At 54.0% G+C, this 24,455-nt stretch overlaps 8 protein-coding genes across 8 annotated transcripts; 4 read left to right on the top strand and 4 right to left on the bottom strand.

Annotated features, from left to right (window-relative positions):
* Positions 1–814: 814 nt before the first annotated feature.
* Positions 815–1,174, top strand: CKM354_000563600 (uncharacterized protein; the record flags this gene model as incomplete). Its single annotated transcript, XM_044800914.1, has 1 exon — positions 815–1,174. One exon carries the CDS (start codon positions 815–817, stop codon positions 1,172–1,174), a length of 360 nt encoding a protein of 119 aa, XP_044656849.1.
* Positions 1,175–1,619: 445 nt separating this feature from the next.
* CKM354_000563500 (phenylalanine--tRNA ligase subunit alpha) lies at positions 1,620–3,269 on the bottom strand (the record flags this gene model as incomplete). The annotated part of the gene is made up of 2 exons (XM_044800913.1): positions 1,620–2,457; positions 2,506–3,269. The coding sequence occupies 2 exons, from the start codon at positions 3,267–3,269 to the stop codon at positions 1,620–1,622; spliced, it is 1,602 nt and encodes a 533-aa protein (XP_044656848.1).
* A 5,692-nt stretch (positions 3,270–8,961) lies between these two features.
* CKM354_000563400 (uncharacterized protein) lies at positions 8,962–10,344 on the bottom strand (the record flags this gene model as incomplete). Its single annotated transcript, XM_044800912.1, has 1 exon — positions 8,962–10,344. The coding sequence occupies one exon, from the start codon at positions 10,342–10,344 to the stop codon at positions 8,962–8,964; it is 1,383 nt and encodes a 460-aa protein (XP_044656847.1).
* A 1,213-nt stretch (positions 10,345–11,557) lies between these two features.
* CKM354_000563300 (uncharacterized protein) lies at positions 11,558–13,641 on the top strand (the record flags this gene model as incomplete). The annotated part of the gene is made up of 2 exons (XM_044800911.1): positions 11,558–11,580; positions 11,742–13,641. 2 exons carry the CDS (start codon positions 11,558–11,560, stop codon positions 13,639–13,641), a joined length of 1,923 nt encoding a protein of 640 aa, XP_044656846.1.
* A 1,209-nt stretch (positions 13,642–14,850) lies between these two features.
* Positions 14,851–15,924, bottom strand: CKM354_000563200 (exosome non-catalytic core subunit RRP4; the record flags this gene model as incomplete). Its single annotated transcript, XM_044800910.1, has 1 exon — positions 14,851–15,924. The coding sequence occupies one exon, from the start codon at positions 15,922–15,924 to the stop codon at positions 14,851–14,853; it is 1,074 nt and encodes a 357-aa protein (XP_044656845.1).
* Positions 15,925–16,316: 392 nt separating this feature from the next.
* CKM354_000563100 (uncharacterized protein) lies at positions 16,317–19,170 on the bottom strand (the record flags this gene model as incomplete). Its single annotated transcript, XM_044800909.1, has 3 exons — positions 16,317–17,281; positions 17,332–19,033; positions 19,102–19,170. 3 exons carry the CDS (start codon positions 19,168–19,170, stop codon positions 16,317–16,319), a joined length of 2,736 nt encoding a protein of 911 aa, XP_044656844.1.
* A 1,234-nt stretch (positions 19,171–20,404) lies between these two features.
* CKM354_000563000 (uncharacterized protein) lies at positions 20,405–21,238 on the top strand (the record flags this gene model as incomplete). Its single annotated transcript, XM_044800908.1, has 1 exon — positions 20,405–21,238. The coding sequence occupies one exon, from the start codon at positions 20,405–20,407 to the stop codon at positions 21,236–21,238; it is 834 nt and encodes a 277-aa protein (XP_044656843.1).
* Positions 21,239–22,611: 1,373 nt separating this feature from the next.
* On the top strand, positions 22,612–23,856 carry CKM354_000562900 (uncharacterized protein; the record flags this gene model as incomplete). The annotated part of the gene is made up of 2 exons (XM_044800907.1): positions 22,612–23,302; positions 23,360–23,856. The coding sequence occupies 2 exons, from the start codon at positions 22,612–22,614 to the stop codon at positions 23,854–23,856; spliced, it is 1,188 nt and encodes a 395-aa protein (XP_044656842.1).
* Between the last annotated feature and the right edge of the window lie 599 nt (positions 23,857–24,455).

The raw sequence follows: 24,455 nt of genomic DNA, 5'->3' as shown, positions 1-24,455 counted from the left end.
TGCCATCGGGCAATATGCTTGCACAACGGCCGATCTTTTGCGGCTGCAGGGTCTTCGAGCGGCAACCAACCAGCAGACTCCAATTGCTCTGACACCAGCAAAGCCCAATGGCTCGCACCACGGCAGCTCCAAATCTCTCCACTCAGGCAGTGTTAAGCAACAGGCCACGACCCGATTCAGCATCAGATTGCACGCGTGTCAGCTTTACAGCTTTTGCTTAAGCATTGTAATGTCACCAGACACGACAATTTAATCCTATCTGCAACCACATGTTCGTCGAGAAAGCGTGTCTGTGAGCGGCTCCCCCGTCGTCCATCGTGATATGATGGTGATGTATCGCAGCCGTGGGAATGAGAATCATTCGACGACCTCCAGCTCAGCAGCTTGACCAGAGCTTCTCCACGAAGCTACCACGTCAAACCTGCCTCAGTAGCCAATCTTTCTCTGAGAGCTACTATGCACCGAACCACGTCCTCATCTAAGCGTGTTAGAAGTCTGTTGAGAACGTCAAAAGAGCTTCGCCAACCAAGCTTCCGGCTCACATTAGGCAGTCAACAAGCGATACGCTGAGTAGTAGGAGTTGTATAGCTGCTTCCATAGACAGCAGCAGTGTATAATCCTACAGCATGGATCACGTTCATCCGACCTGCGCTCCTGACTCTAGATCTGTCGCATATGTGAAACTGGCAAACGAACCTTCACCAGCACAGCGACGTCAGCCATGCAAATCTACCAACATGTAGTCCTATAAGCATGTCCGCAGTGAGCAGTATGCATTGCAACAGAAGACTCTCCGGACTTCTCGCCTTCCAAAATGGACTGCTCACCATTCTCCAAAGTCCCCGCAGAGCTGCGCAACTACATCTGGACATTGAGCCTACAATCTATTTCGGAACGGCCAGACGCATCTCCTAACATCTATGAGGAGCCCAGCTTGTCAAGAACATGCCGCCAACTGCGAGCCGAGAGCCTACTCATGTACTACGCCTGTCAACCTTCCATGGTCGCTGTAGTTGACAACAGTGATACGACAGCACTCCTCAAATGGCTGGCTACGCGACGCGAGCGAGCGCAATTGATAAGCAGGCTGGACGTGCTATCCAGGACTGGTATCAAGCATGAATTAGACGAGGGTATTAGCTGCACCGAAGCCTTGATCGCAAGCTTTGGCTAACTGCCACAACAACTGCAGGCACCAAAACACGAGAGGACTGGGAGTCGCTAGTTGGGGCTCTGAAGCCCTATAGCGAGGACGGGATGCAGGTGGTTTGGCACAAGACGTACACAGGGGGCAAAGAGTGGATGCCGCGAATTCAGGAGATTCTGTTCCAGAGTAGAATGAAGAGGATGATTGAGGGCTGCGCAAGCGATGGATATTGCTGATGATGAACAATAAGCCTATATCGAATCGATTTAGAAGCCCAGGAGAAGGCAATTGTCGATGATAGGCGATATTCCAAGGGGCAAAAGCCAGCGTTGACAGTTATCTCATTCAAGTCGTGGTCTACAATTGTTGTGCGCGAGCGCGCTGTATCTCTACAGTACTCCCTAACAGCCACTTTCATAACCTCCAAGCACCGCGAGGGAAGTCGTGCAGAAATTCCATTCGTGGAGGACTTCTAATCCTTGTCCAACCTGACTGCAGGATTGCTTTCAATGAACCCCAGATCGACCTTGTGTCCAAGAAGTTCTCGAATGTTTGATACACCGTACTTGATCATGGTTGGTCGTTCGAGCGAAAGACCGAAGCCGTAGACTCGTAGGCCTCCCGGCAGGCCCATGGGTAATAACATCTCAGGTCGGAACATGCCAGAGTTGCCAATCTCGACCCACTTGTTGAGGCCTCTGTGGAAACCGAAGACTTCCATAGATGGCTCGGTATATGGGTTGTAGGCGGGCTTGAAGCGCAAGTTTGCGATGCCTAGTTGCTCGAAGAACTTGCCCAAGAAAGCTTGAAGACCACCGAGAGTCAGGCCATAGTCTGCAATGACACCTTCTATTTGGTGGAACTCTGCCAAGTGCGTAGCGTCGACAGTTTCGTTACGGAAGACACGGTCAATCGAGAAGTATCGCGCGGGCCGTGGGTTCGCCGCTAATCGATGCAGGCAGTACGTGGACACAGCAGTCGTATGTGTTCGGAGGACCAGACGAGTCGTTTCTGATTCAGCGTAGGGAGCGCGATATCCGATAGAGCCGAACTTTCCTTCCTGATGGACGGCGCGCACATCTTCGGAATATTTCTTGTAGTCGAGAGGCTTGGCCTCCTCAGATGTGCCTGTAGCGAAAAGGCGAGAATCGGCTTCCATCTTGTTCAGCGCGGCGTCTGCGATCGGATCGGGCCCTGGGAGACCAGATTCGGCTGGATCTGAGACGTAGAAGGTGTCTTGCAGATCACGAGCGGGATGTTGTTGCGGCACGAAGAGGGCATCGAAGTTCCAGAAGCCGGTGTCCACGAAGCTGTACAAATGTTAGCCTGGCTCAAGGGAGGAAAATTTCCAATCTTACCGTGCTGTCGGCATTTCGATGAAGTCCCAGTTGAAGAAGATTTTGCGGAACTCCTCTCGCACTTTGTTCAGTGGATGTAATGTGCCAGCATTCTGGTTCGCACCGAGCGCTTTGAAGTTGTACGGCTTGAAGGTCGCAGTCTTCCAGCTGCCATCCTCGATCATCTCCGCAGTGAGATCTGTCACCTCTACTGGAATCTCCTTTGCCCAACGGGGTCCCTTCCGCACACTGTATGTGATGACCTTTTTCGTTGTGACCAGCTTACGCTTCTGAAATTCCTTCTGTTGTTTGGCATCTGGAAAGCTGCCCGCTTGGGCTGCGAACTGCAGGACCTCTCTCGTCTGATCTCTGACGCTCTCCTGCAGCGAAACCAGGGCATCGCCATCCTTCTTGACCCATTTGAGCTTCATCGCATTGCCCAAACCAACTTTGGCGTTAGGTGTCGCGAGCGATGGATCCTTGACTCCTAACTTCCCCGCTGCCTTGACAGCTTCCCACACCTTGTATTCGTGGCTGCCCTCGTCCGCAATCTGCTGGCCTTCCGCCGTGAGTACTACTCGCTCTGCGTCGTTCGTGTCATACTCCAGCATTGCCCTGCTCGCGAGTCTGTCGAGGGCAGCTTTGAGCTGAGCCTGTGGTACTTCTGGATATGCATCTTCTGTGTGGAGGGGATCGGTGTTCTCGAGTCTCTCCAAGATGTCCAGTGTCAGGTCGGTGCCATTGGTTTGCATAGGCACTGGCACTGGACCTCGCGTGCCGACCATTGTGCAGTGAGTGTTCGCTTCGGCGAATTGTGAGGAAACGGCTTAGGGAAAGGGCAAGTCCTTTCTTGCACGCTTGTGGTAAGGCCGCCGGCTCGCTGTGTGGTTCGAAAAGGGTGTCAGCGCACACAAGCTGTCGTTGTCTGCAAGATGCGTCACGGAACGCTATGACTGCTGTGAGGTGCTTCACAGCGAGACTTTTGACACAAGCTTTCGGCAGGATTGCCGAAGGCAGGGGCGGTGCAGTCCGCCCCGGAAACAACGACTGTTGTTCTCAGTCACTAACACTCTCTTATGCACAGTACAGCATCGAGATGCAACGAAGCAGCACAGAAGACGACACGGAATTGGTATTGATGCGCACGGTCAAGTCTTGAATAATTGCGAGAGACCACTATCCGATCACGAAATCACCGCGTTCCGACAACCACCATCAGCTATGTACATTCGGATCTTACCCGTAGCCTACAGCGGACAGCGACCACGGCTGGGCACACTGCAGGAATAGCAGCTATGTACTCGTGGAGAGGAAGACCCCCAAGCCACCGTCCACCATAGGTATTGCAGCTTTCCCGCGTTGATCAGGACTTCTCCGCCAAGTCCACCGCAGCCCTCAGAATCAGTTGCCTCTATGTAGCGGCATAAGTGCAAGATCATACCGCATCGACCAACGACGCTCAGTTACACATACTCGGAACTCAGGACCGTTCAAGCGTGGCGTAACAGACAGCTGACCGCAATGGCACTCGCTGAATGATCCAGCACCATCTTCTGTTGTCTCATGGGCTGTACGGCCGCGTTCTCAACATACTGACCGAGGACCATGAGCAGTCCAATGGCGCAACCCATGGCCTGCCACACATCACCTTTTGGCAATATCCTAAAGCTCAACCTGGCGAACTCAGACGGCCGCTTTCTCACGATATGGTCGACGTAGAAGTACTGCCTTGATCCACTGATTGATGTCGTCCTTCCAGCATAGTCTTCACTTGACATGATGCAGGCACTATTCAGTCGAAGCTCAGCGTCCATGACTGCCGCTGATTTGGAACACCCCGCCCATACAGGTCTCGGCCCCATGGTATGAGACATTTCGGATTCTTATGGCAGTGGGTCAACGGACTAACAGACTACTATTGTGCGTTTCCAACTCTCACGGTTGTGCCGACATTGTCAGTCGAAGTCAACGTGTCCGTTCGACTTGAAGTGTATGCAGCTATGCCGGTGAGTGTTGGCTCTGGATCTCGGCGCGTCTGATACCACTTTCTGACCGAACTGGTGGTCTATCTGCACGATGACTGCGAGGTTATTCTACCTTAGAGGGCGCGAGGTGGCAAGCGAGGCAGTGGTAGCATGAAATTCCCGCATCGCACTACTGGACACGCTGAGCTGCTCCTTCCGCAGGCCAGCCACGTCAACGTCAGGCTGTAGATCTGCTTGAATGAAGGGTGCGGAGAGCAGGCGGTCTGGGCGATCGTCCAAGACATCCAGTGGATGCAGTGGCAGTAGTAGAGGTTTGCAGGAAGCTGAGAGATCTATGATGCCAAGCGCCATTACCGCGTCATCCCAGGAACTCTGGCAGCGTGACATGACCAAACAGAGACTCTGCATACTGATATCGTGCGAGCAGAAGCCGGAGAGGAGCCACCGCTATGTGACCGCGGTACGACTATGGCTTGAGATTGCAGCAGGATGCAGGAGCAGGGACTGGTTTCAGTGTTCCCCCACGTCGCAATGGAGGAAGACGTATATGAGCCTCATGTTGTTGCCATATGTGCAGCAGCGGTACATATAAGCGAGCTCGGAAAGCTGGTTATGAGGTATGAGGTGTGTCGTGAATGATGTAGTGTTGCCGAAGCAGTTGTGTCGATTTGAGCTGTAAAGCGCGATCTCCACGTGCCATTGGCAGCCGTGCCTGCAGTTTATGTGTCTGCTGCGATCGAGACAACATCATTTGGAAGGTGAGGTGGAGCAAATAGAAACGTCGCACACTAGGAACCCGTGGTCTGGCCTTCTCATCGCGATGTTTCTACGCGTTATCAACCGCGGCGAATCTCTGGCGCCGATGAAACAGCCTGGTCATCTACAACTTGTCGCTGTCGGCTTTCTGCAGCTATACCACGATGATACCGGCAACCAGGGGGCTTTTTTCGCAGAGCATTCCGAAAATTCCTGCCATGTGCCGCCGTGAAGACTCGAATAGGCTAGGCTTGCAATCTCAGGGTTGCGAAGTTTATGTGAGCAGATCCTTTTAGCACCCTCTTCTGGACACCGGTCAAACTGCGGCCGTTCAGCTGCAGGGCTGAGCAGACGTTGCTCGTACGCTGTTTGTCATGTCACAATCCTCCCGCACGTCTGCCTGTCTGCGCGTGAAGGGTAGCGAGCTTCGCTGAGCAATTGGCCAATCAACCTGGCGCACCGCTCGGCCGCAGTTGGGCACAGCGGAAACGTCGGGCTTTGTCATGGCCAAGGGTCGCCGGCAGCGCATGCGTGCGAGACCAGCGGTTCTTGCGGACTGCACGGATGCCGTACTGCACGACGGACGCGCGACCTCTGCTCCTGTCCTGCTGGCCGGTCTGCTGCAGCGACGAGTCTTAGCTCCGTCCGCTGCGTCCGTGTTGCCCAGCACGCGGAGCGACCAGGATGCCAGGATCCACGATGACTCTGCGCTTGCATCAATGCGGTTCGCGTCAGCCCTGTAGGCACCCTTTATACGGTAGTCGTTCGACGGCAGCGGGTTGGGTATAACAATCTTGCTGCCTCACTCACCTTCTAGGCCCTTCACCACCTTCTCTGGGACCACGATCACGCAACCGAACCACCCACCTGGTCTGACCTGCTCCGATACCACCAGCACCATATCAAGACCACCCGAGCACCCTTAAATCGGTCACCGAATCAAATCAACCCATCGTCTCGTCAGGCCACGCAGTCAGCAAGCCGTATCACACCCACGCGATCACGAGACAACTGTCTACTCCCGGAGCACCGAAAGGCAATCTCCAAAGCTATAGTCATCGCCTTCGCTCTACGAAGTTCCCAGGACAGCAAACCAAAAGAGTATCATCCATCATGTCGTCCTCCGCAGCAACCACCACGGCCTCCGATCACAGCTGGGAGGGCGCGTTTCTGGACAAATTTATCAAGGCCTCCAACGCTTCTCGCAGCAATTCGCCACGTCCATCAAGCCCAGCCAGCAGCAGCGATGTCTTCTCTTCCTCCTCATCTGCGAGATCGAGCCCTGCGCCAACCAGTATGCCTTCCAAATCAGCAGCAGGACGCTGAACGAACGAGTTCTTCGTCATCATCGACCTCCTCTAGCGAGGAACAATCACCACATGATTGGGATTACTTCTACGACGCGAGTGATGAAGATGAAGTCCCCGCACCTTCTTCCTCCCGCCAATCTTTCTACATCTCGACTCACCAACGGTCTCGAACCTGGGCGTCCAATCTGTCTTCCTCGTCCTCTTCGACAATGGAAGCAGAAGCAGAGAAATCTACAAGGCGCCCAGCACGGCGCACGGCTTCGACGAAATTGCTCAAGCTCATGAAACCTTTCTCTCAGCTGCGCAAGGGATCATGAGCCGCGTACAGTAGCGCATAACGAGACCAGCAAACATTCGCTCCGTGCTCATCACACGAATGCCGAGCATGCGCGGCGACATGCAAGCTAAGCCCATAGCTGCACATATTGCAGACTTGCTTGCATACATCGCTTACCAAGTGCGCCGGGTGACCTTCGGCTTAGAGGGAGAAATTCTAGACCGATACATACGTCAACGGCGTCTTTTCTCTTCACTTCATTTCCCTCGGAACAAATTGGCTGCAGGCAGACAAACAAGCTCGCAGAGGTAGTCGTATCGAAGATTCGATAATACGACTCGCGCGTATCAGTGTTCAGCCGTCGGCCATCCCCTCAGGGATATGGATTGTAGAGGTGGAGGTCGGATAATCCTCCCCGGCATGATTGCACATACCGACGGATGGGCGGAATCAGATTGGGATTCGACAATATTGATAGAGCTATACACCTTCAAATCAACGTGGGCTCAGATTTCTCATCCAACAATTTCACAAGTGTTCCAAGCAAAGCGCCTCTAGAATATCATCATGGGTACCAAACCACAGCCGGCCATCCGGCAGGCACTCAAGGCGATTTGACTAACACTGACGACAACAGGCAACGTCTACGAAGTCACCAGTGGGTGTCGTCCAAATCTTGGGGAATCGAGACAATAACCATTCCCGCTAGAAGCTTTCATTGACCAGAACTATGCGCTCTGGGACGATCAGTCTCGCAGACCCGAGTTGAAAGCGTTCTACACTGCAGATTCCACCCTATCTTTCGAGTCCGCTACCACGAGCTTCTCTGGCGGCGAGGCGATCTACACGGGCGTCTTCGTGAGTCGTGATTGCTGTCCCTGGGCAGGCCAAACAGGAGTACTGAGATAACATCCGTTGCAAAAGAACCTAATCCCACAATCGACGAAACATGAAATCGCCTCAGTGGATATACAAGGCACGAGTCTAGAAGACGTTGTGGTGCTGGTCACAGGCAGAGTCTTCGTAAGTTCCCTCTTCGCTGACCGATCATTGACAAAGCCTTTGGGGCTGATTAGAGAGCATCAGGTCGGAGGAGGTCCAGATCCATTATATTTCTCAGAACTGTTCCAATTGAAGACAGCAAAATCTGGAGATGCTGGCAGCCTGTACATTCTGCGAGACATAATTCGAGTGACAAAGTTGCAGTGATGAGTAGGAGATGGAGAAATAATTCACCGCAGTGTCTTCGCGATCCATGGTCTACTACATCTCTCGAACTCCGACCCACTCATACCTCATGCTATGCCGACGTCACGATACAAAGCCCCGGACCGGAAAGACGTGGTGATCGAGCACGCGGAAGCAGAGTAGAATCGCACATTCCTGCAGCCAAGCGAATGCATATTTCCGCCAACTATCCTACTTCGCTTGCATCGAACAAGGACTTGGCACCTCGGGTCGCAATGCTACACTAACAGCATGTAGGTATAGCTCATCTCCGAAGAAACTAGAGAAGCTTGGAAAACATGACCCAGAGTGCAGACATGGCGTGACATGGGGGCCAGCGTAGTAGTGTGCAGAAAACCAGACTAGACTAGCCATGTGCGCATCGATCCAAGCAGGCATTATCGCACCAGCCCATACTTGCATAATCCCCCATTACCACCACGCAAAATGACGACATGCTTTGTAGCTATTCGACAGTCAAGAATTTCCACCAGATCTTGGGGTTAGCTGGAGCTGATGATATGTTCCCTGTTAGATGTGCACGTCACCCTCAAATGAAGATGGTGATGCAAAGCTCCGATCGCATAATGATATTCGTTTCTATGGATTGCTCATGAGTAGATCGAGGGGCTCCCTTGCATACCCTCCTTCCTACCGTCCATCACTTGGGGTTATGTCACAAAAGAAGACCAGTAGCACCAAGATTCGCCCGACGCCACACGTCACCCCCAAGCCAATACTGTCTGCATCTTGTTCCAAGAAGCTTACGATGCAGCAACTTCATTTTTACCTGCCAGCCATGAAAAGCCTTTTTGAGATGCGCCTATGAAGACATTGCGACTCTCGAGATTCCTTGAACCACTCTCGTGGCTGCTGCGATATTCGTGGCTTTCAAATTCCTTCTCTAAAATGGTATCTTGATTCATCGCAGGGGGTCCACACCTTCTTGGTTGCGCGGATCATCGCGACGCATGATGGCCTCCACAGGTCCCAGCAGTCTTTGAAAGCCGTCCTTATCAAGCGCAGCGACCTTGACCTCGGATGTGCTCACCACACTCGCAGCACGCGGCTTGTCGTCCAACAAAGCCAGCTCGCCGAAATAGTCTCCTGGCTTGTATCTCTTCAAGGGTTGCTGCTCGCGACCACGTTTCACGGCGACTGCCTCGCCTGCTTCCAAGATGTAGAACTTGTCGCCAACATCGCCCTCTTGAATGATTGTGCTGCCGGCAGGGTGCTTCACCGTGTCCAAAGCATCGGCAATCTTGCTTCGCTCATATGGTGTGAGAGAGGAGAGAAGCGGCACGCCTTCCAAGAACGACTCGTACATGCGACGACGCTGGAAGGCAGAGTCCATCAGAATCTTGCGGAAGGTAAGACGATCAAGCTGCCACAGCACACTTGGCTCAGTGCTCACGACGGTGGCTGCACGTGGGGCGTTGTACATCAGCGCCAGTTCACCAAACGAGGTGCCTGGGCCATTGCTTGCGACCTTGTCTCCGAGACCCGCCTGGCCTTGCTCTGCCTTGCCAGAATGCGAGATGTAGATGTCAAATCTGCCGGATTCCACAACGTAGAAGTAGTCGCCCGACTCGCCCTGTGTGATGACTCTGACATCCTTGGCGGGAACACGCTTCTCTTGAAGAGCGTTTAGCACCTGCGAAGCCTGATCTTCATCGAGATTCTTGAACAGGAAATTGTGCGACACAGCTTCGCGAAGACGCGCCAGCTGCTCGGCTGTCTTTGGATAGCTCGGAGCCTTCCAATTGCTGTCATCTGCTGCTCCGGGGGCGAGCGACTCGGCCGACACCGAGGTGCGACGGTTCATGTTGTAGTTGTTGGGAAAGGCGGATTGTGACATGTTGTCAGAAGGCGCGGGAGGGGCTTGATTGCTGCTGCGAGGGGCTCCAAAGCCACCAAAGTTGCCAAATGTGCCTCCGGCAGCGCTGTTGGGGCCACTGCTGGGGTCGGTGGGAGAGACTTCGCGGACGTGGGGAGGGAAGGAGGAGGCGGTGGGCGAGGCGAAGTCGTCGTGCTCCTCTTCTTCGGCGAGGGAATGCATGCCGCCGCCTGTTCCCGCCAGCTGGTTGGGGGCAGTCGACGTGAACGGATTGGAGCCAGGGAAGGTGCTCTCCGCCATTCCCGGCTGGCTGGAATGTCGGTGCGACAGCAGGAACTCGGCGCGCTGTGACTCCAGGCGGCGCTGGAAGAAGTTGGCGCAGAACTGGAGGATGTCCTTGGGCTGGTGCTTGAGGACTTCGCGGTTCAGGGCGCCGATTTCGTTGGTATAGTCGCTGGGGAGCGACATTCCTCCAGGCACGCGCGAGGGGCGGGGAATGGAGGCTCTTTTTCAGCGGCGGCGGCGGCGCACCGTGGTCCTTCCGAGCTCCCTGGCTAGGCTCTGCTGGCTCCGCTGACGGGGAGCTTGCTGCTTGCTGTGCTGGTGTGACGCGCGTGATGGAGTTGAGGCTGCAGGGCGAGATGTCAAACGAGCCCACTATTGTGACGTACAAGGAGCTAGGATGGAGAGGGATCGCCGGTCTTGTGCGACTGTTCCGCGCTCAGGCACGTCGGAGGAGCGGCCGGCGATGGAGAGCGCGGGGCGCGATGTGGAAAGCTTACAATGGAGGTGACCAGGTGTGTGCAGTGCAGCAGGGCGGTGGACGAGGGCGCAGGCGGAGGCAGAGGGCGGTGGTGCAGGGCAGGGCGCAGAAACGGGCAATGTTCGAGAAGGCGGTCGCGGGCAGCTATCGAAGGAGCTTCTTTCTGACGATCTGCGGGGCCGAGCTGCGACTTGGCCGTCTGTGCCAGAGACACACACACAGCTATGCTGCTGCTGCTGCAACGGCCGGACGAGACATTCAGGAACGTGGCCGGGCGCGTACATATATATACATATGCTCACCGACTGCATGTCTGTCGGTACGCGATGCAGTTCTGTTCTCGTGCATCTTGAACGACCATTCCTACTACCATCGGGAATCAGTCCAATGCACGAAACAGGTCAGTCGTCCCGCCGTTCGACTCTGCCCTCTGCGACACCGTTCAGCGCTTGCACCGATCGTGATATTAGACCGCTCCAAAACCACCATGTGACCCCAATACCGTGAGGACCAGCCACGGCAGCTCCACTTTCGTATCCCAACCCAATAGCTCCAGCTCGCCAGCCCAGCCACCGCTGCTGAGTAGATAATCATGCCTGCAGGGACCGACGAGGCAGCCTCTGGTGCGACCGACATCTCTCACGACTCTGGCTCCACGCTCATCACCGCGCATCAGTCTACCGCACGCACTCTCTCGTGACAATTTTTTTGTGCCGGCAGCGCGCAGACGCGGAGAGCGACAGCAAACCTCTCTTCCTCGGTACGCCATCGTTGCAGACCCGCCGGCGTTTCGTTTCGCGCGCCCACCTGGACCTGGTCACGCACTCCTCTCTCCACATCATCGCTGTCGTCATTTGAATAGCTGTGCGCTCAACAACAACCCACTGCTCCCTGCAACGCTACGTCTCATCACCAAAGATGGGAAGCTATAACTTCACTTGGTACGTCGGCCCACGTCACACGCATCCCACTTCTGCTCCCGCGCGCGCAGCATAGAAAATCACCTTCCAGGCAGCATTCAGCCGCCCGCTCGCACATTCACAATTGGTCGCGGTCGTGATCGGAGGGGCTGCGCATAAGCTGACGAACATCCATCGCACAGGTCGCATCCGGCCGACGAAGTCTACGTGACCGGAACGTTTGATAATTGGAGCAAGAGCGTGAAACTCGATAAGAAGGATCAGCTGCACGAAAAGCTCGTGAACCTGCCCTCAACAGAAAAGGTCTACTACAAATTCGTCGCCGACGGGAATTGGTCGCACGATCATACCGCCAAGACAGAGACCGACCACGAAGGCAACCTCAACAACGTGCTGCTGCCAGAGGACATCCAGCCCGTCAACTCCATGGCGCACAACCTCTCTTCAGTCGCGCCCGGCGCTACTACGGCTTCTTTGGCTGGCCAGCAGCCACTCGAGAAGGAAAAGGACAAGGAGGGCGGGGTGGCGGCCTCCGCGCCTGGCGCCTTCCCAGAGACACCCGCTGCTGACTCCAAGGAGCAAGAGCAAACCTTCTCTGTCAACCCCATTCCAGCAAGCGCGGGAATTGGGAACCCGATCAGCGTTCCAGCCGGCCACCAGCTTCCAGACCAGTCCACGTTCAACAACAACACCATTGCTTCGACCGTGCGCGACGACCCATCGCTAAAGAGCAGCACAGACGACCAGACTGTCAGTGTCGCCCCTCTTCCCGCTACCAGTGGCATCGGCAACCCAATCACTCTTGCGCCGGGCGAGAAGGTGCCTGACAGCAGTACCTTCACAACAAACACCATCGATAGCAATGTCAAGCTAGACAAGGCGTCCTACGAGAACAGCGGAGCCAACGTTCCAGCTGTGCCTGACACCTCGGCGGACGGTAGCAACGCGGCTGCAAGCGCTGCCATTGTTGGTGGTCTAGGTCCTCAAACCACCAATATGATCCCCGAATCGAGCCTCGGAATGGGTAAGGACGTTCCAGCTCCCATCGAGGGACAAGCTGTCAACTCTGTTGGTCCTACGAGCACTACCAACCAGCTGGCTGGCCAGGTCCCATTGGAGCCGCGTGGGGTTCCTGAGGTCGTGAAAGAGAGTCAGCAGGAGGCCGGCGTCGCTCCCGAGGCATCTGCAAACCCGGAAGCAGTAGCAGAAAAGAAGGAGCTTGAAGCCGAGCTGAAGGACAAGATTGGAAAGCCAGAAGATCAGACCAGCAGCGCTATTGGCGGTGCTCTTGGTGGCGCTGCTGCGGGCGCCGGTGCTGCAGCTCTTGGTGCTGCGGCAGTTGCTCGTCAAAAGACACACGAAGTCACTGGAACAGATCCCGTCTCGGTCCTCCCTGCTTCAGTACAGAAGACTGTCGACGAGAACACGAAACCAAGCGGAGGCGACACCACGCGTCCTGCTGCAGACGCGGTTCCGACTGAAGTGAAGGAATCACAAAAGGAGGCTCACGTCGCACCTGAAGCATCTGCCAACCCAGAGGCCGTTCAGGAGAAAGCCGATGTGGAGAAGGAGCTTTTGCAGAAAGTGCCAGAATCACAGTCCGGTGGTGATCCCGCACCCACAGTTACTGCTACCACCACAGCTGTAGCTCCTGCTGCGGAAACAACATCTGCTTCCGGTGCACCACAACTTGGTGACCCAACCGCAGGTGTTGCCGCTCTTAGCCTGGACGACAAGTCAAAGGGACTCAATGCACCTGCGACGTCGCAAGCACAACCCAACCAGCCCATGGACAGCAGGGACGTTAGCCCCATGTCGAAGCCAAACCCGGCCACTGCCACTGACAACCAGACTGCACCTGTCGTCACTACCGGCGTCGACTCTGGCGAAGCTCCAGCTGCGTCCAAGCCGATAGGCACTCCACGCACCGGCGCCAGCCCATCCACCCCTGCGAAGCGCAACTCTATCATGGAAAGATTCAAGGGCGGCAAAGAGGGCACTCCAGATTCGGCAAAGACTGAAGCCTCATCGACGAAGAAGAAGGGTCGTTTCAGCAGATTGATCGAGAAGCTCAAGAACTAGAATGTTCGCTTGAGCTGCTTCAAACAGTCTGAGCCCTGCTCTTCTGATTCTGCTCCAGTAAAAATGGTGGCGGAAGAAACAAAGGTTGCTGACCGGACTGAACGTCAAGAGCCCCACCGTGAGGTCCGTGAAAGCCAGGACATGACAAAAGATGCAGCTTCGGACGTGCGATCAGGATCTGATCCCTCGCCAGCGCATAACTCAGGCGAGAGCAAGCAGCAAGAGCAAGAAGAAGAACATGACAGAGAGGAGGAGCTTTGTGACAATGACTGGAGTACAATCTCGACTCGGTCGTCGTTTCACCTCCCCTCGGTCCCAGATGGGCTGCTTGACTTGAACTTCGAGACTGACGCTGAATTGGAGTCCTCTCCGGAGACGGACGAACGGGTCGCTCTTCCTTGATCACGACGTACAGGCTTACTTTCTCTTGGACATACGACCACGGATGGTACGACACTTTTCTTCTTTCCGGGTCATCATCATTGGCGGGCAGATACATATTGTGCATTGAGCGGACGAAAGCATTCGGATTTTTCGGCTGTTGATTGTGTCTTGTGGATATGTGCGCTCAGTGTGTTTTGCAAACTCTATACCACTTTCGCGTGTTTTGGGCTGGCTGTTTTGAGATTCGTCTTCTTTTCTTTTAGCTATACGCAGGTGACGATTGAAATGAAGCAATAATGTTTGAACGTGGATTGCAAATTTGTCAAGACTCCAGCTCGGCCTCGAACTTTCTTGTTGAATGAACTGCTCGCGTACTCATTGCCCGACCTACGCCAGGCCAACTGACACGGCATTTCGAGACGAGCTATCTGAATCTACCCGCCTTTGCCATTGATAGATCTTACTGCTCATCAATACTGGTTGGGTGTACGATGGGATGAATACATGTCATTGCCGCATCGTCGTCATGGCAGACGCCTTCCTCCTCTGTTCGCTCAATGCTCCCGGCCTTTGTGGTCCATGCAAAACCACCTGTGGTGTCGGATCGACGAGCCCGCAGCAGAGCGTGATGCCGGCGAGCCAAAGGACCACTGCCGACTGAGCCTAGTCCTATCGCATTGGCTGTGCGAAGTCTTTGCTTCAGATCTTGGAAAGGAATCTACCATTTCGGGGAGCGGTGCAGTGCCAGCTACCAGGTTCCTTTCGCATGGAGCGTGCAATCATCGTCTTCGATCTGTGTCAGACATGAGAGTGATCTGCTCTTTCTCAAGAAGCATCTTCAGCCAACGCCATTTCGGCGATCAGTCTTCCTCTCTCACCGCCCAGGTACTCCTCTTCCCCTTCCAAATCATCCAGCTCCAGACTCGCCTCGTACGCCCTCCTCACAGTCTCTTCCGCGACTTTCACACTTCCCTCCACGAGCGCGCGGATGCACCCCGCAACCCTCGCAATCTGCTTCCTCGTCTCGTTTCCGATCTCGTCGTTCTGGCTGGAATACATCCCAATGCTTATCGTCTCTTCGATCTTATTGATCCCCGGCACCGTATCTCCCGACTCCCCAACCTCCACGTGCTTGCTAATCCACACATACCCGTTCACTCCCAAAATGACATCCACCTCTCCTCCCCTCCCTCTCGTCTGCAACGTGAAAATCTGCCTCTTCGACCTCACAACTCCACTCCCACCACCGACCCCCGATACAGCCATGAAATACCCATTCCTCAATTTTCCATATTTCAGTGACCGTGTATGTAACGCCGCACTCCCATCCTGAAACAAACTCTGCACTTCCGCAACCAATAATTCCCCCTCCCCAAAGAAAGACCGAATATTCAACTCGTCATACCCCGTCCGTCGTCTCAGTGTCCCACCAGGTAAATTTATACTACTCAACTGCAAACTCGCCAGCATGGGAGCCGCAACATCAACTTTCCACCTTCGCGATTGGACTTCGACGATTCGACCAATAACCAAATCGCCTATTTCGGGTGTATACCGTGCGCGAAGGGGGACGACGGAGAGGAGTTTGTTGGTTTTTTGAATTGTGCCGGCGAGGGTGGAGCGAATGGAAGAGAGGTCGTCGGTGGGGGAGGCAAAGGTTCCGTGGCCGCGCATCCATTGGGGGTCGGACGTGATGATTTGGCCTGGAGTGATGAGTTGGCGGGAGGCGTTGGTGTGGCCGGAGGGGAGGGAGTCGATTTGCATGCTGTCGGGATCTTGGTCGTTGGGTTCTTCTTGGGAGTCGCTTTCGTCGTCGTGCATTTCGTCGTTGTCGAGGTAATTTGAGGTTGATCGTTGAGGTGCAGCAGCAGGTGTGGGCGCGAGGATTGTGAACGCCATATTTGCTGCTGTGCAAACTCGTTCTATGCGAGTAAAGTCGCAAGTGGTGTTTTAACGAAAGTCGAGGTAGAAAGTTCAAGACGCGAGATGACGAAACGAACGCGAGAGCACGTGCGACATTTGAGAGAGAAACATTGAACAGTACGAGTAGAATTAGAATCGGAAAGTCATTCAGAACGTGGGTATTTTGCTACATTACAATGCAATAGCCTGTGTTCGGACTGTCACTAGCAGCCTGTTTGCGGCCGTAGCAAGGTCATATCAGAAATCCGCTCAAACGCCTTTCCAACGGTCCCAGTCTTTCCGTAATGCTAACAGATAATCTCGTGATAATTGCACATCTTACTGCCGAATTGTTTTTGAGGTGGTTTGAGTGGCTGTAGCCGCCGTGTCTATCGTCTTGCGCAGCACGAGAGCAACCCGCTCTTAAACAGGAAGTACACACAACCCAAGAAGCGGATAAACGACAGTGCTGCAGTGGCCCACAGCAACGCTCGGAAGAAGTTGGCCGTTCGATCGTTGGCACCAGAAGTGAAACCAAACTTGTCAAAGTTGTCCGAGGTGATGGCGACGGCAAGTAATGCGTTCGAGAAGATCCAGAAAGTCACCAAACGAGTACGGAAAGATTTGTACGAATCCTCGAGTGTCTTCTTGGTGTCTTCCTTGGGCGCAATGTATGGCGTAAGCGCGCGTTTGACCGTCTGCTCGAATTGGCTGTCAATATCTGCCTGGGCCAAATCGGGTTCCTCGATGACCGTGGCCTTGCCGTCCGCGCCTTTTTGTGTTGTAGCCGAAGGCAGGGCATCAGCCTTGTCAGATCCCTTGGTACCCCACGAGACATCGTGCCAGTTGGAAAACGCGTAGACCATGAGAATGTTGATATAGCTCGTCATCATAAGGAGATACTGAATGAAGGAGGTGAACATGTGCCATGGGTCCAGGTACAAGAACGATGCCACGAAGTAGAGACCGAAGGTTGCTGCCAGGGCGATAATGATGATACCGGCGCCTGTCGAGGAGACGAATGATTTAATGAAATCATCAGCGCCTTGATCCGTGACAAATCCAGTGCCAGATCCGAAAGCGTGGTACACCAGGTAAAATGAGTCCACGATGATATAGAATTGGATAATCGCGTACACCGAGAAGGAGACAATGTATGTCCATCTGCTGCCCTTCGGCCTGTTACCAAGCGCAAGGATGAATTGCAGCAGAAGGAATGCCAGGTAGATGTATTTCACGCAAGTGTTCAGGATGGGCGTGACAGTGTTGCCGAATGGGAAGGCCCGTTGGTCGTTTGAAGAACCAGGAGTTCCGACCAGGTCGATGATAACAGCAGTGGTCAAATAGTATGAAGCTGTCGTCATGTCAGTAAGAGTTCAAAGGATGGTGCTCTTCGTGTCTTACCCAAGGAGAACCAGGTGAGAGTAACTGTAGCAATGTTGTAGAGCAGTTGGATGTGGAAGAAGAACATGCGCAAGATGTTGTGTCCAGAGCGATACATCCGTCCGAAGTGCATCAGAGAATAGAGCGTGGCGGCAAAGGAACCGTTGAGCCATCGTCGACGCTGTCCAATGAATTCTGGTGCACCTTCTGGCACATCAGTCTCACCCTTGGATGCCTTGACGTAGGTCAGATGCCATTTGCTTCCTGCCTTGGCGACCAATTCGAAACAGAGGATACGATCCTCGGCCAAAAACATGTTCTTCTTGAAAATATTCATGCCTTCGATACCCTTGGGTCCCAGCTGCTTGGAGAGAGTGTGATCTCCGTGGAAGTACTGCTCGAGTGGTCTGCCCATGATGGCGCGGAATCGGTATGCAGAGAAAGCACCTGGGAGCACAGACACGTATCCGAAAGAGGACTCCAGAGGCTTGTCCAAAATGTTGGAGATCTTGTACTCAAAGTTTTGGATGGCCACGAGCGGGTTGAGCAGGTTTCTCCATCCCTTACCGAGCAGAGCGTGAATTTCACCGCAAGCTCCTCCAAGATCTTTGTCGTTGTAGAAAGCCTCCCAGAGTGCGAGAAGCGCCTTGTGACCGGGTTTGGTACCAGCATCGAGCAAAATGCAGACTTCTGGGTTCAGAATGCGGCCAAATGCGGTGAAGAGCCATCTGTGCGAGTTGATCTTCTTGCTGTTCTTCTGCTTCAGACAGAACATCATCTGCACAGGAGGCAAAGTTGACGGACCGTCATCAAGCGGCCGAATGAGCTGCTGGTTGGCAGTCACGGACAATTGCGTGGTGTACTCGAAGATGTGCGCCACGGTCTCTTTGCCGTCAATGTCCTTCTTCATGATACCATCTTGATAGATACCGATTGTTGCGAGCACATCCAGGGTGCCCTTGTCGCATGGATCGATACCATCAAAGACTAAGCACACCACAATCTTCTGCCAGGCAGGACCACCCTTGTTCCAGAATTCGGACTTTTTGATGTTGACAATGTCGCGGATGTTCTGCATGACACCGTGGAGAGTACGCGACGTCAGAGTCTTGTCTTCGTTGTAGTATGTGATGGCAATCAGCAGCTCAGTGTGTCTGTTATACATCGCTGGCCGAAGATTGTATCCATTCTTCAATGTGAAGTCGTTTGGATCGCACGTCGCGGCTGTGTAGCGCAGGTGTGTAAATTCCTCGCTGCCGCTTTCCAGGTCATTGCGGTATTTTGCCTGTACTGCATTTTGAATGGCAGACGGCACTGGGTAGTCTGCACTGAGCACAGCACCCTGCACGAGCTTGACCTTACGCGTGGCATTGCGCTTCAGGCCACCTGCTGCAGCTCCGGGCTGCTGTCGCTGTCTCCATGCTTCGGTGCTGCCAGTCTCACTCCTCGAATATGGGCTCGGCACTCGATCGGGAGCACCATAGCCTGGGTCCTGGAGCGTTGTGGCGCTGCCATGATATTCTGTGTAGCCATAATTGGGCGGCTGGCCCACGTAGGACTCCTCCAGATTGTAGCCCTTGGGGTCGTGGCCGCCAGGCGTGCCAGAGCGTGAATGTGGTTCGTCGAAAGGGCCTTGGAAAGGTCCACTGGGGTTTCCGTGAAGCAGTGAGCGCTCTACTTCCTCGTCTTCGCTGTCTCGATGCGGGGGCTGATGGTATGGTTGCTGTAGTCACTGTGTCAGCAGACACGTCTATGCACGTGCTTGGCCTCTCGCGCTTATTGCCAACTTACGCCGCTGCCGCCAGGAGTGTCGTGCAAGTCGTAGCCGCCATGACCGCCGCCAGGGGGATGATATGCCATTGTGACAGGCGAAGGTCGTTAACCAGATTGCCAAACGATTGTGGTTCGAGCGTTGGAGCGTCTGCAGGAGCTCGCGTGGTTGGCGTCAGCTCCAGCAACAAAGGTGCGCTGCGGAGGTGGTGGCGTGATGCAAGCAGACAAAGCCAGCCCGGTCGTGAGGGGGCGGGATGGTCGGGCGATGATGAGTGAGTCGTGCTCTGGCTGCGCAGAAGAACAGGGCAGACAGGCGGGCGGGCAGTGGAAAAGCACGAAGCTGGCCAGCAGATGTCTGAGAGGTTTGAGCCAAGAATTGCAGCCGAAGGGTTCAGGGATAGGTTTTGCGTGTGCTGATCGCCGCTGCTAGTGTTTCATTCGCGGGACAGCCAGCGAAACAGCTGCTTCGAAATTGATGATTTGGTCCCACGAAACCGCGTCGCCGTCGATGTTGGAGGAGTGCAGATGGTCGGCGGCGCGACAGTCGCGGTGGTGTACAGCTCAATACAAGAGGCGGCGAAAGAATGTGCGCCCGCTGCGATGGTTCGTGTCTTCGTCTATGTACACGCCATTGCCCCGATCATAGTGCATTAGCGTCGCCATCCAGACGCGTATCGACTTATATTTAGCGAGCTGGTACTGCGCCTCACACGAGCGCCGTACAGCAGACAGCGCAACTCAACAGCCTCCTGTCATCACCCGCGCCACGCTATCCCGGCCTGTGCTGACGGCGGCAAATGCAGCATCTTGCCTATAATGTTGCATTCAACGCTTTTCGCTGCAACTACTTCGCCGGTTCGCTTTCGTCGCGCTCGCCGTACCTGCGCTGCCAAGGCCAGCGTTTGTTCGAGCGCTGCGCTGCGAGTTTGCGACAGCATGCCTGGAGTTGCCGAACACCGACCGAACTAGCCTATAGCAAATCTGCAACGTTGTGTGCCATCCGATGTCCTAATGCTACACCACTACCACGCAGACCATCTGCAGGTCTCACATCAGGAACTATCGGTGAGCGCGTGCTCCGACCACCTGTGCTACACTTCTGCATCCAGGAATTTTCGCTGCCGATACGTCGGGCCATCATCTTGGCCGGCTGCGACCGTTTTGTCGAATCCTTCGAGCTGTAGTCAGCCAGCCTGCAGCAAAGGCTGAGAGGAAATGGCCGTCTGACGTTGCTGTGCGGGCACGCGGTAAGCGCATGCAGCTGAACACGGTAACCTCCACCTAACCTAACCTGCGACGCTCATAAGGAGGTTAGGCGACCATGACCGAAGTCAAGCAGTTTGTGGAGAGCAGTGACATCTGCAAGACCACCGACCTCGTGCTAGTCTGCTGCCACGGCATCTATATGGGCGATGGCAGGAACACCGCAGAAGAACAGTGGATCCTGCAGCCTTTTTCGCGCTCTGACCCGCTCGCGAGGAAGCCGGGCGAACATGAGACATTCATCGCGCACATTATGACTGCTGCCCTCGCGGTGCATAGCAATCCTGAGGCGCTGCTGGTCTTCTCGGGCGGCCATACCACCAACGCGCCCCGGAGCGAAGCGGAAAGCTATGCTCTGGTGCTCAAGTACATGGTGAACCATAATCCCACCCTCTTCCCTGTAGGTGTGCGATATGCGCTGGAAACCTACGCCACCGATAGCTACCAGAACCTGTTGTTTTCCATCATCCGATTCAGACAGCTTACCGGCGCATACCCCAAGAATATCACTGTAGTTACTCACGCCTTCAAAGAGCGCCGATTCCTGGAGCTGCACGCCCCTGCTATCAAATGGCCGCATCATCGGATCCGGGTACAAGGCTTGAATCCGCCTTTCACTCTCGATGAACTCAACTTCACGCAATTGGGGGAGCGCGAACGAGCATACAACGTTTTTGCCTCAGATCCCTATGGCGTCAGAATGCCTCTGAGCCAGAAGCGCCTTGCCAGAAACTGGAACGCCGACAGAGCCCATGTCTTCCTGGGCTTTCGTCTTGAGCCAGAGGTCATGGGCCTGCTCACATGGCAAGGTGGTGTTTCTGGCTGGGAGACTTTTCCTAGACGACTGCCTTGGGAGGACGAAACGACCAAATGGATCTACGAGCAGCGATGACCTTGACAAGCCGCGCACGATGTTACTCATTGGCTAGATGTGGTAGTCGTGGGAGACTTATCAAGCTCAGTATCTATCTGCGATGCGTTTATACTCCTCTGCGCCGATCGGCGGACACCCCTGCAAGCTATGCACCAGAGAACCACATCTATGGAAATCCCCTTATCAAACCTGAATAGTAGACCTCGGGGACGTAACAAGCATGAAACGGCAAGTTGCGAGTGTTCGGTACTCCAGTATTGTTGGTAGCCTGGCATTGCAAGCACAACCACCGGGAATTGGCTACAACAGGCTGCTTCCCTGTTGTTCTCAACCATCAAAACGACAAAGTTCGGTCATGAGCACGCGGCACAGGCTTTAACGTTCGAGCCGACAAAGTCTTTTGTGACTGAGTATGCCATCGACGGCCGGCGAATGCGAAAGGTCTGCAGCCCAGGGCCCGAGCAGGTTTCATACATTGTTGCTTGAATTGGGTATACACAGAAGTCCCATCCGCACCCAAGACTACCTGAAATGCTGTTCAGGATATGCCGGTAGGCCCTACGTTTGGGCCTACGCAGGTGCAACAACGACAACACAGGTATCTGCTTTCATACCTAGGGAAGCATCGAGACTGATTAATCGCGCTTGCCACGATTCGCCCAATGCTGCGCGCGGGAGTCAGAATGCTCGCTGGCGACATGCAACTTCTCGCTGGTGCGATGAAACACAACGAGATTTTCTTGTTATGGAATATCGTACTGTATTACGCGTCTCGAATGTGCTGATGAGGCCCCAAGAGCAACAGGCACTGTCTCTTGATGAAGATTTTCGGCTGGCGAGTCTGGTTGTTGCAGTATAATTTCCACTCCACAACTTATAGGCATACATCCACATGGGCCAGACAACGCCACTTTGCGATCCGCATCCTTTCCAGCTCTGTCAATACTCGGAGCGGAAATCCAACAGCCTCGCGCAGAAGCACGCTTCGCATGCATTCACGCCCTGGCAGCACCAAGGCTGTGGAAGCGTCTGGGAGCTCGCGACTTTGGGTATTGTGGCGCTGATCTGCAAACCTTGTTTGAGATCTCGACCTCGTGGCGTACTTCGTGCTAACACGTTCTGGGTGAAATGGCTTGCACATCCGAGCAGGAGACTCAGGCCTTTCACCGTTATGGGCAATGGACGGGGCCCACTTTTGGAAAAATGGCAACGTCTATAGGCTAGAACGCATACACGTCTTAACGATGGCGGCAACGTGTGCATCAGTGCCAAATTCACAACGTCCGCGGGAGGATGACCGAAGTATTAGAAGAGCTTTGGATTCCCAAGTTATCTGCGAGGTTTCCCATCGGGGCCATTACCATCCATCACTAAGCCAGTGCACTTTCGATATGCGGTTCACGATAGTGTTCTTGTCCTTGCTGGGGCTCACATCTGCGTTACCATCGGAGGTCACGACGCTGGAGAAACGAGCTGATGCTTACAACCCACCGCGAAACCTGGCCTACATCCAAACATTCAGACGTGTCGATGGAGGGAAGTTCTCGATGCTCCCACTAATTCAAAACCCGACACAAGTCACCCACCTCTACATCTCGGCTCTGCACATCAATCCTGATCCAAAGGGAATGCATCTGAATGACAACCATCCAAATGACACCATATGGAACAATATGTGGGGCGAAGTCAAGCAACTGCAGAGTGCAGGGAAGAAAGTGATGTACATGATGGGCGGCGCAGCACCCGGAAGTTATCCAAGGCTCTGCAGTGGTCCTAGTAACACCATCAACGAGACTTACTATATGCCTTTGTACTGGGAGCTCAAGTACCGGAAACTGGACGGTATTGACTTGGACATTGAAGAGAGGGTCAATGTTAACTGCCCTTACAACCTGCTGCAACGCTTGAACAAGGATTTTGGTTCAAAGTTCATCATCACGATGTCGCCGGTTGCATCTGAGTTACAGCCACAGCCCTACGGTCTCGGAGGTTTCTCCTACAAGACTCTCGACTACTACGCGACCAACTCTCAGAAGCCAAATGGCAAGATCGTGAATTGGTTCAACTGCCAGTTCTATAACGGTAAGCTGACAGAGAATTCACATCATGTCGTGTACCTGCCCTAACATCATTATCTAGGCTGGGGAGATGCAGGCACACCGAACGGCTACAATGCCATCGTCAAAAACGGCTATCCCGCCGACCGCGTCGTCCTCGGCACGCTCACGAGCTCCTTCAATGGTGGTAGCGGCTGGAAGAACCTCACCACGTATCAGAGGACCATCCGAATCCTCAAAGCCAACTACGGCAGCAAATTTGGCTCAGTCAACGGATGGGAATACTGGGATGCTGGACGAAGTGACAACATCAATGAACCGTACAAGTGGATTGGACAGATTGGCAACACCATCTTTGGAACAAGGAATACATTCAAGAGGCAAGAATCTGTGCCGCAGGACTTCAACTCGACTATCACACCTGCTAAGAGCCCTTGGCCACAGTTGACGGATAGGCTGTTGAAGTTGGGTGTGGTGAGGCTGGCGACTATCCAGGCTCTGAACCAAACAAATGGTGATATCAGAAAAGCGGCAGACTTGCTGGGATTGGGAAATCTGTTAGGCAACCTGCCCATTTAGGAGCTGCTTGGTGAGATGATTTTAGGAATTTATGATACCCATTTATTTGTTCACTAAATCCGTCTCGGACAGCTTTCTTTTCTCTCCATGTGTGCGTGATCGTGGTGGTCGCAGTGGCTTCGTTACTAATTGATCGCTCGGTTTGGTGATGGAGAGTTTCTCTTTTGGCCCATGGCACTCGCTCCAAGTTTCGTCGATCATTTCGATTTCTTGACTGGACGTGTTTACCAGTTCTGACAAATTCTGAATGCCCATTTCTTGAAGTGATATATCAAGTGGTCCTGTCAAGTTGTGCGAGCGGCGGCGATTGGCATTTGAGTTTGTTTCATTCTCGGATAGTATCGGTGCTTCGTCGTTCATTGCGAGTGGTATCGTGGCCAATCTCCCAGCGTCTTGTTGATATTTAGAGGGCTAGATATGCGGGAGAGAGTGACTGAGACTCACTCGAGCGTCATCTGCCATTCTGCTGTCGGCCGCTGACTGAGATCAAGTATGAGATGGCACGTCGTCATTCAAGAAGATCCGACAGCCTATCTTGTATGTGGCTTCTTTGTTGTGCACGGATGGAGCGAATCAGAAACGCTTTCGGCATAACGCAG

Source organism: Cercospora kikuchii, assembly GCF_019650295.1.
Source record: "Cercospora kikuchii DNA, contig_00003, whole genome shotgun sequence".
In the NCBI taxonomy this organism is placed as follows: Eukaryota; Fungi; Ascomycota; class Dothideomycetes; order Mycosphaerellales; family Mycosphaerellaceae; genus Cercospora; species Cercospora kikuchii.
The sequence above is the reverse complement of the archived record's forward strand: the minus strand, read 5'-3'. Positions and strand labels throughout refer to the sequence as shown.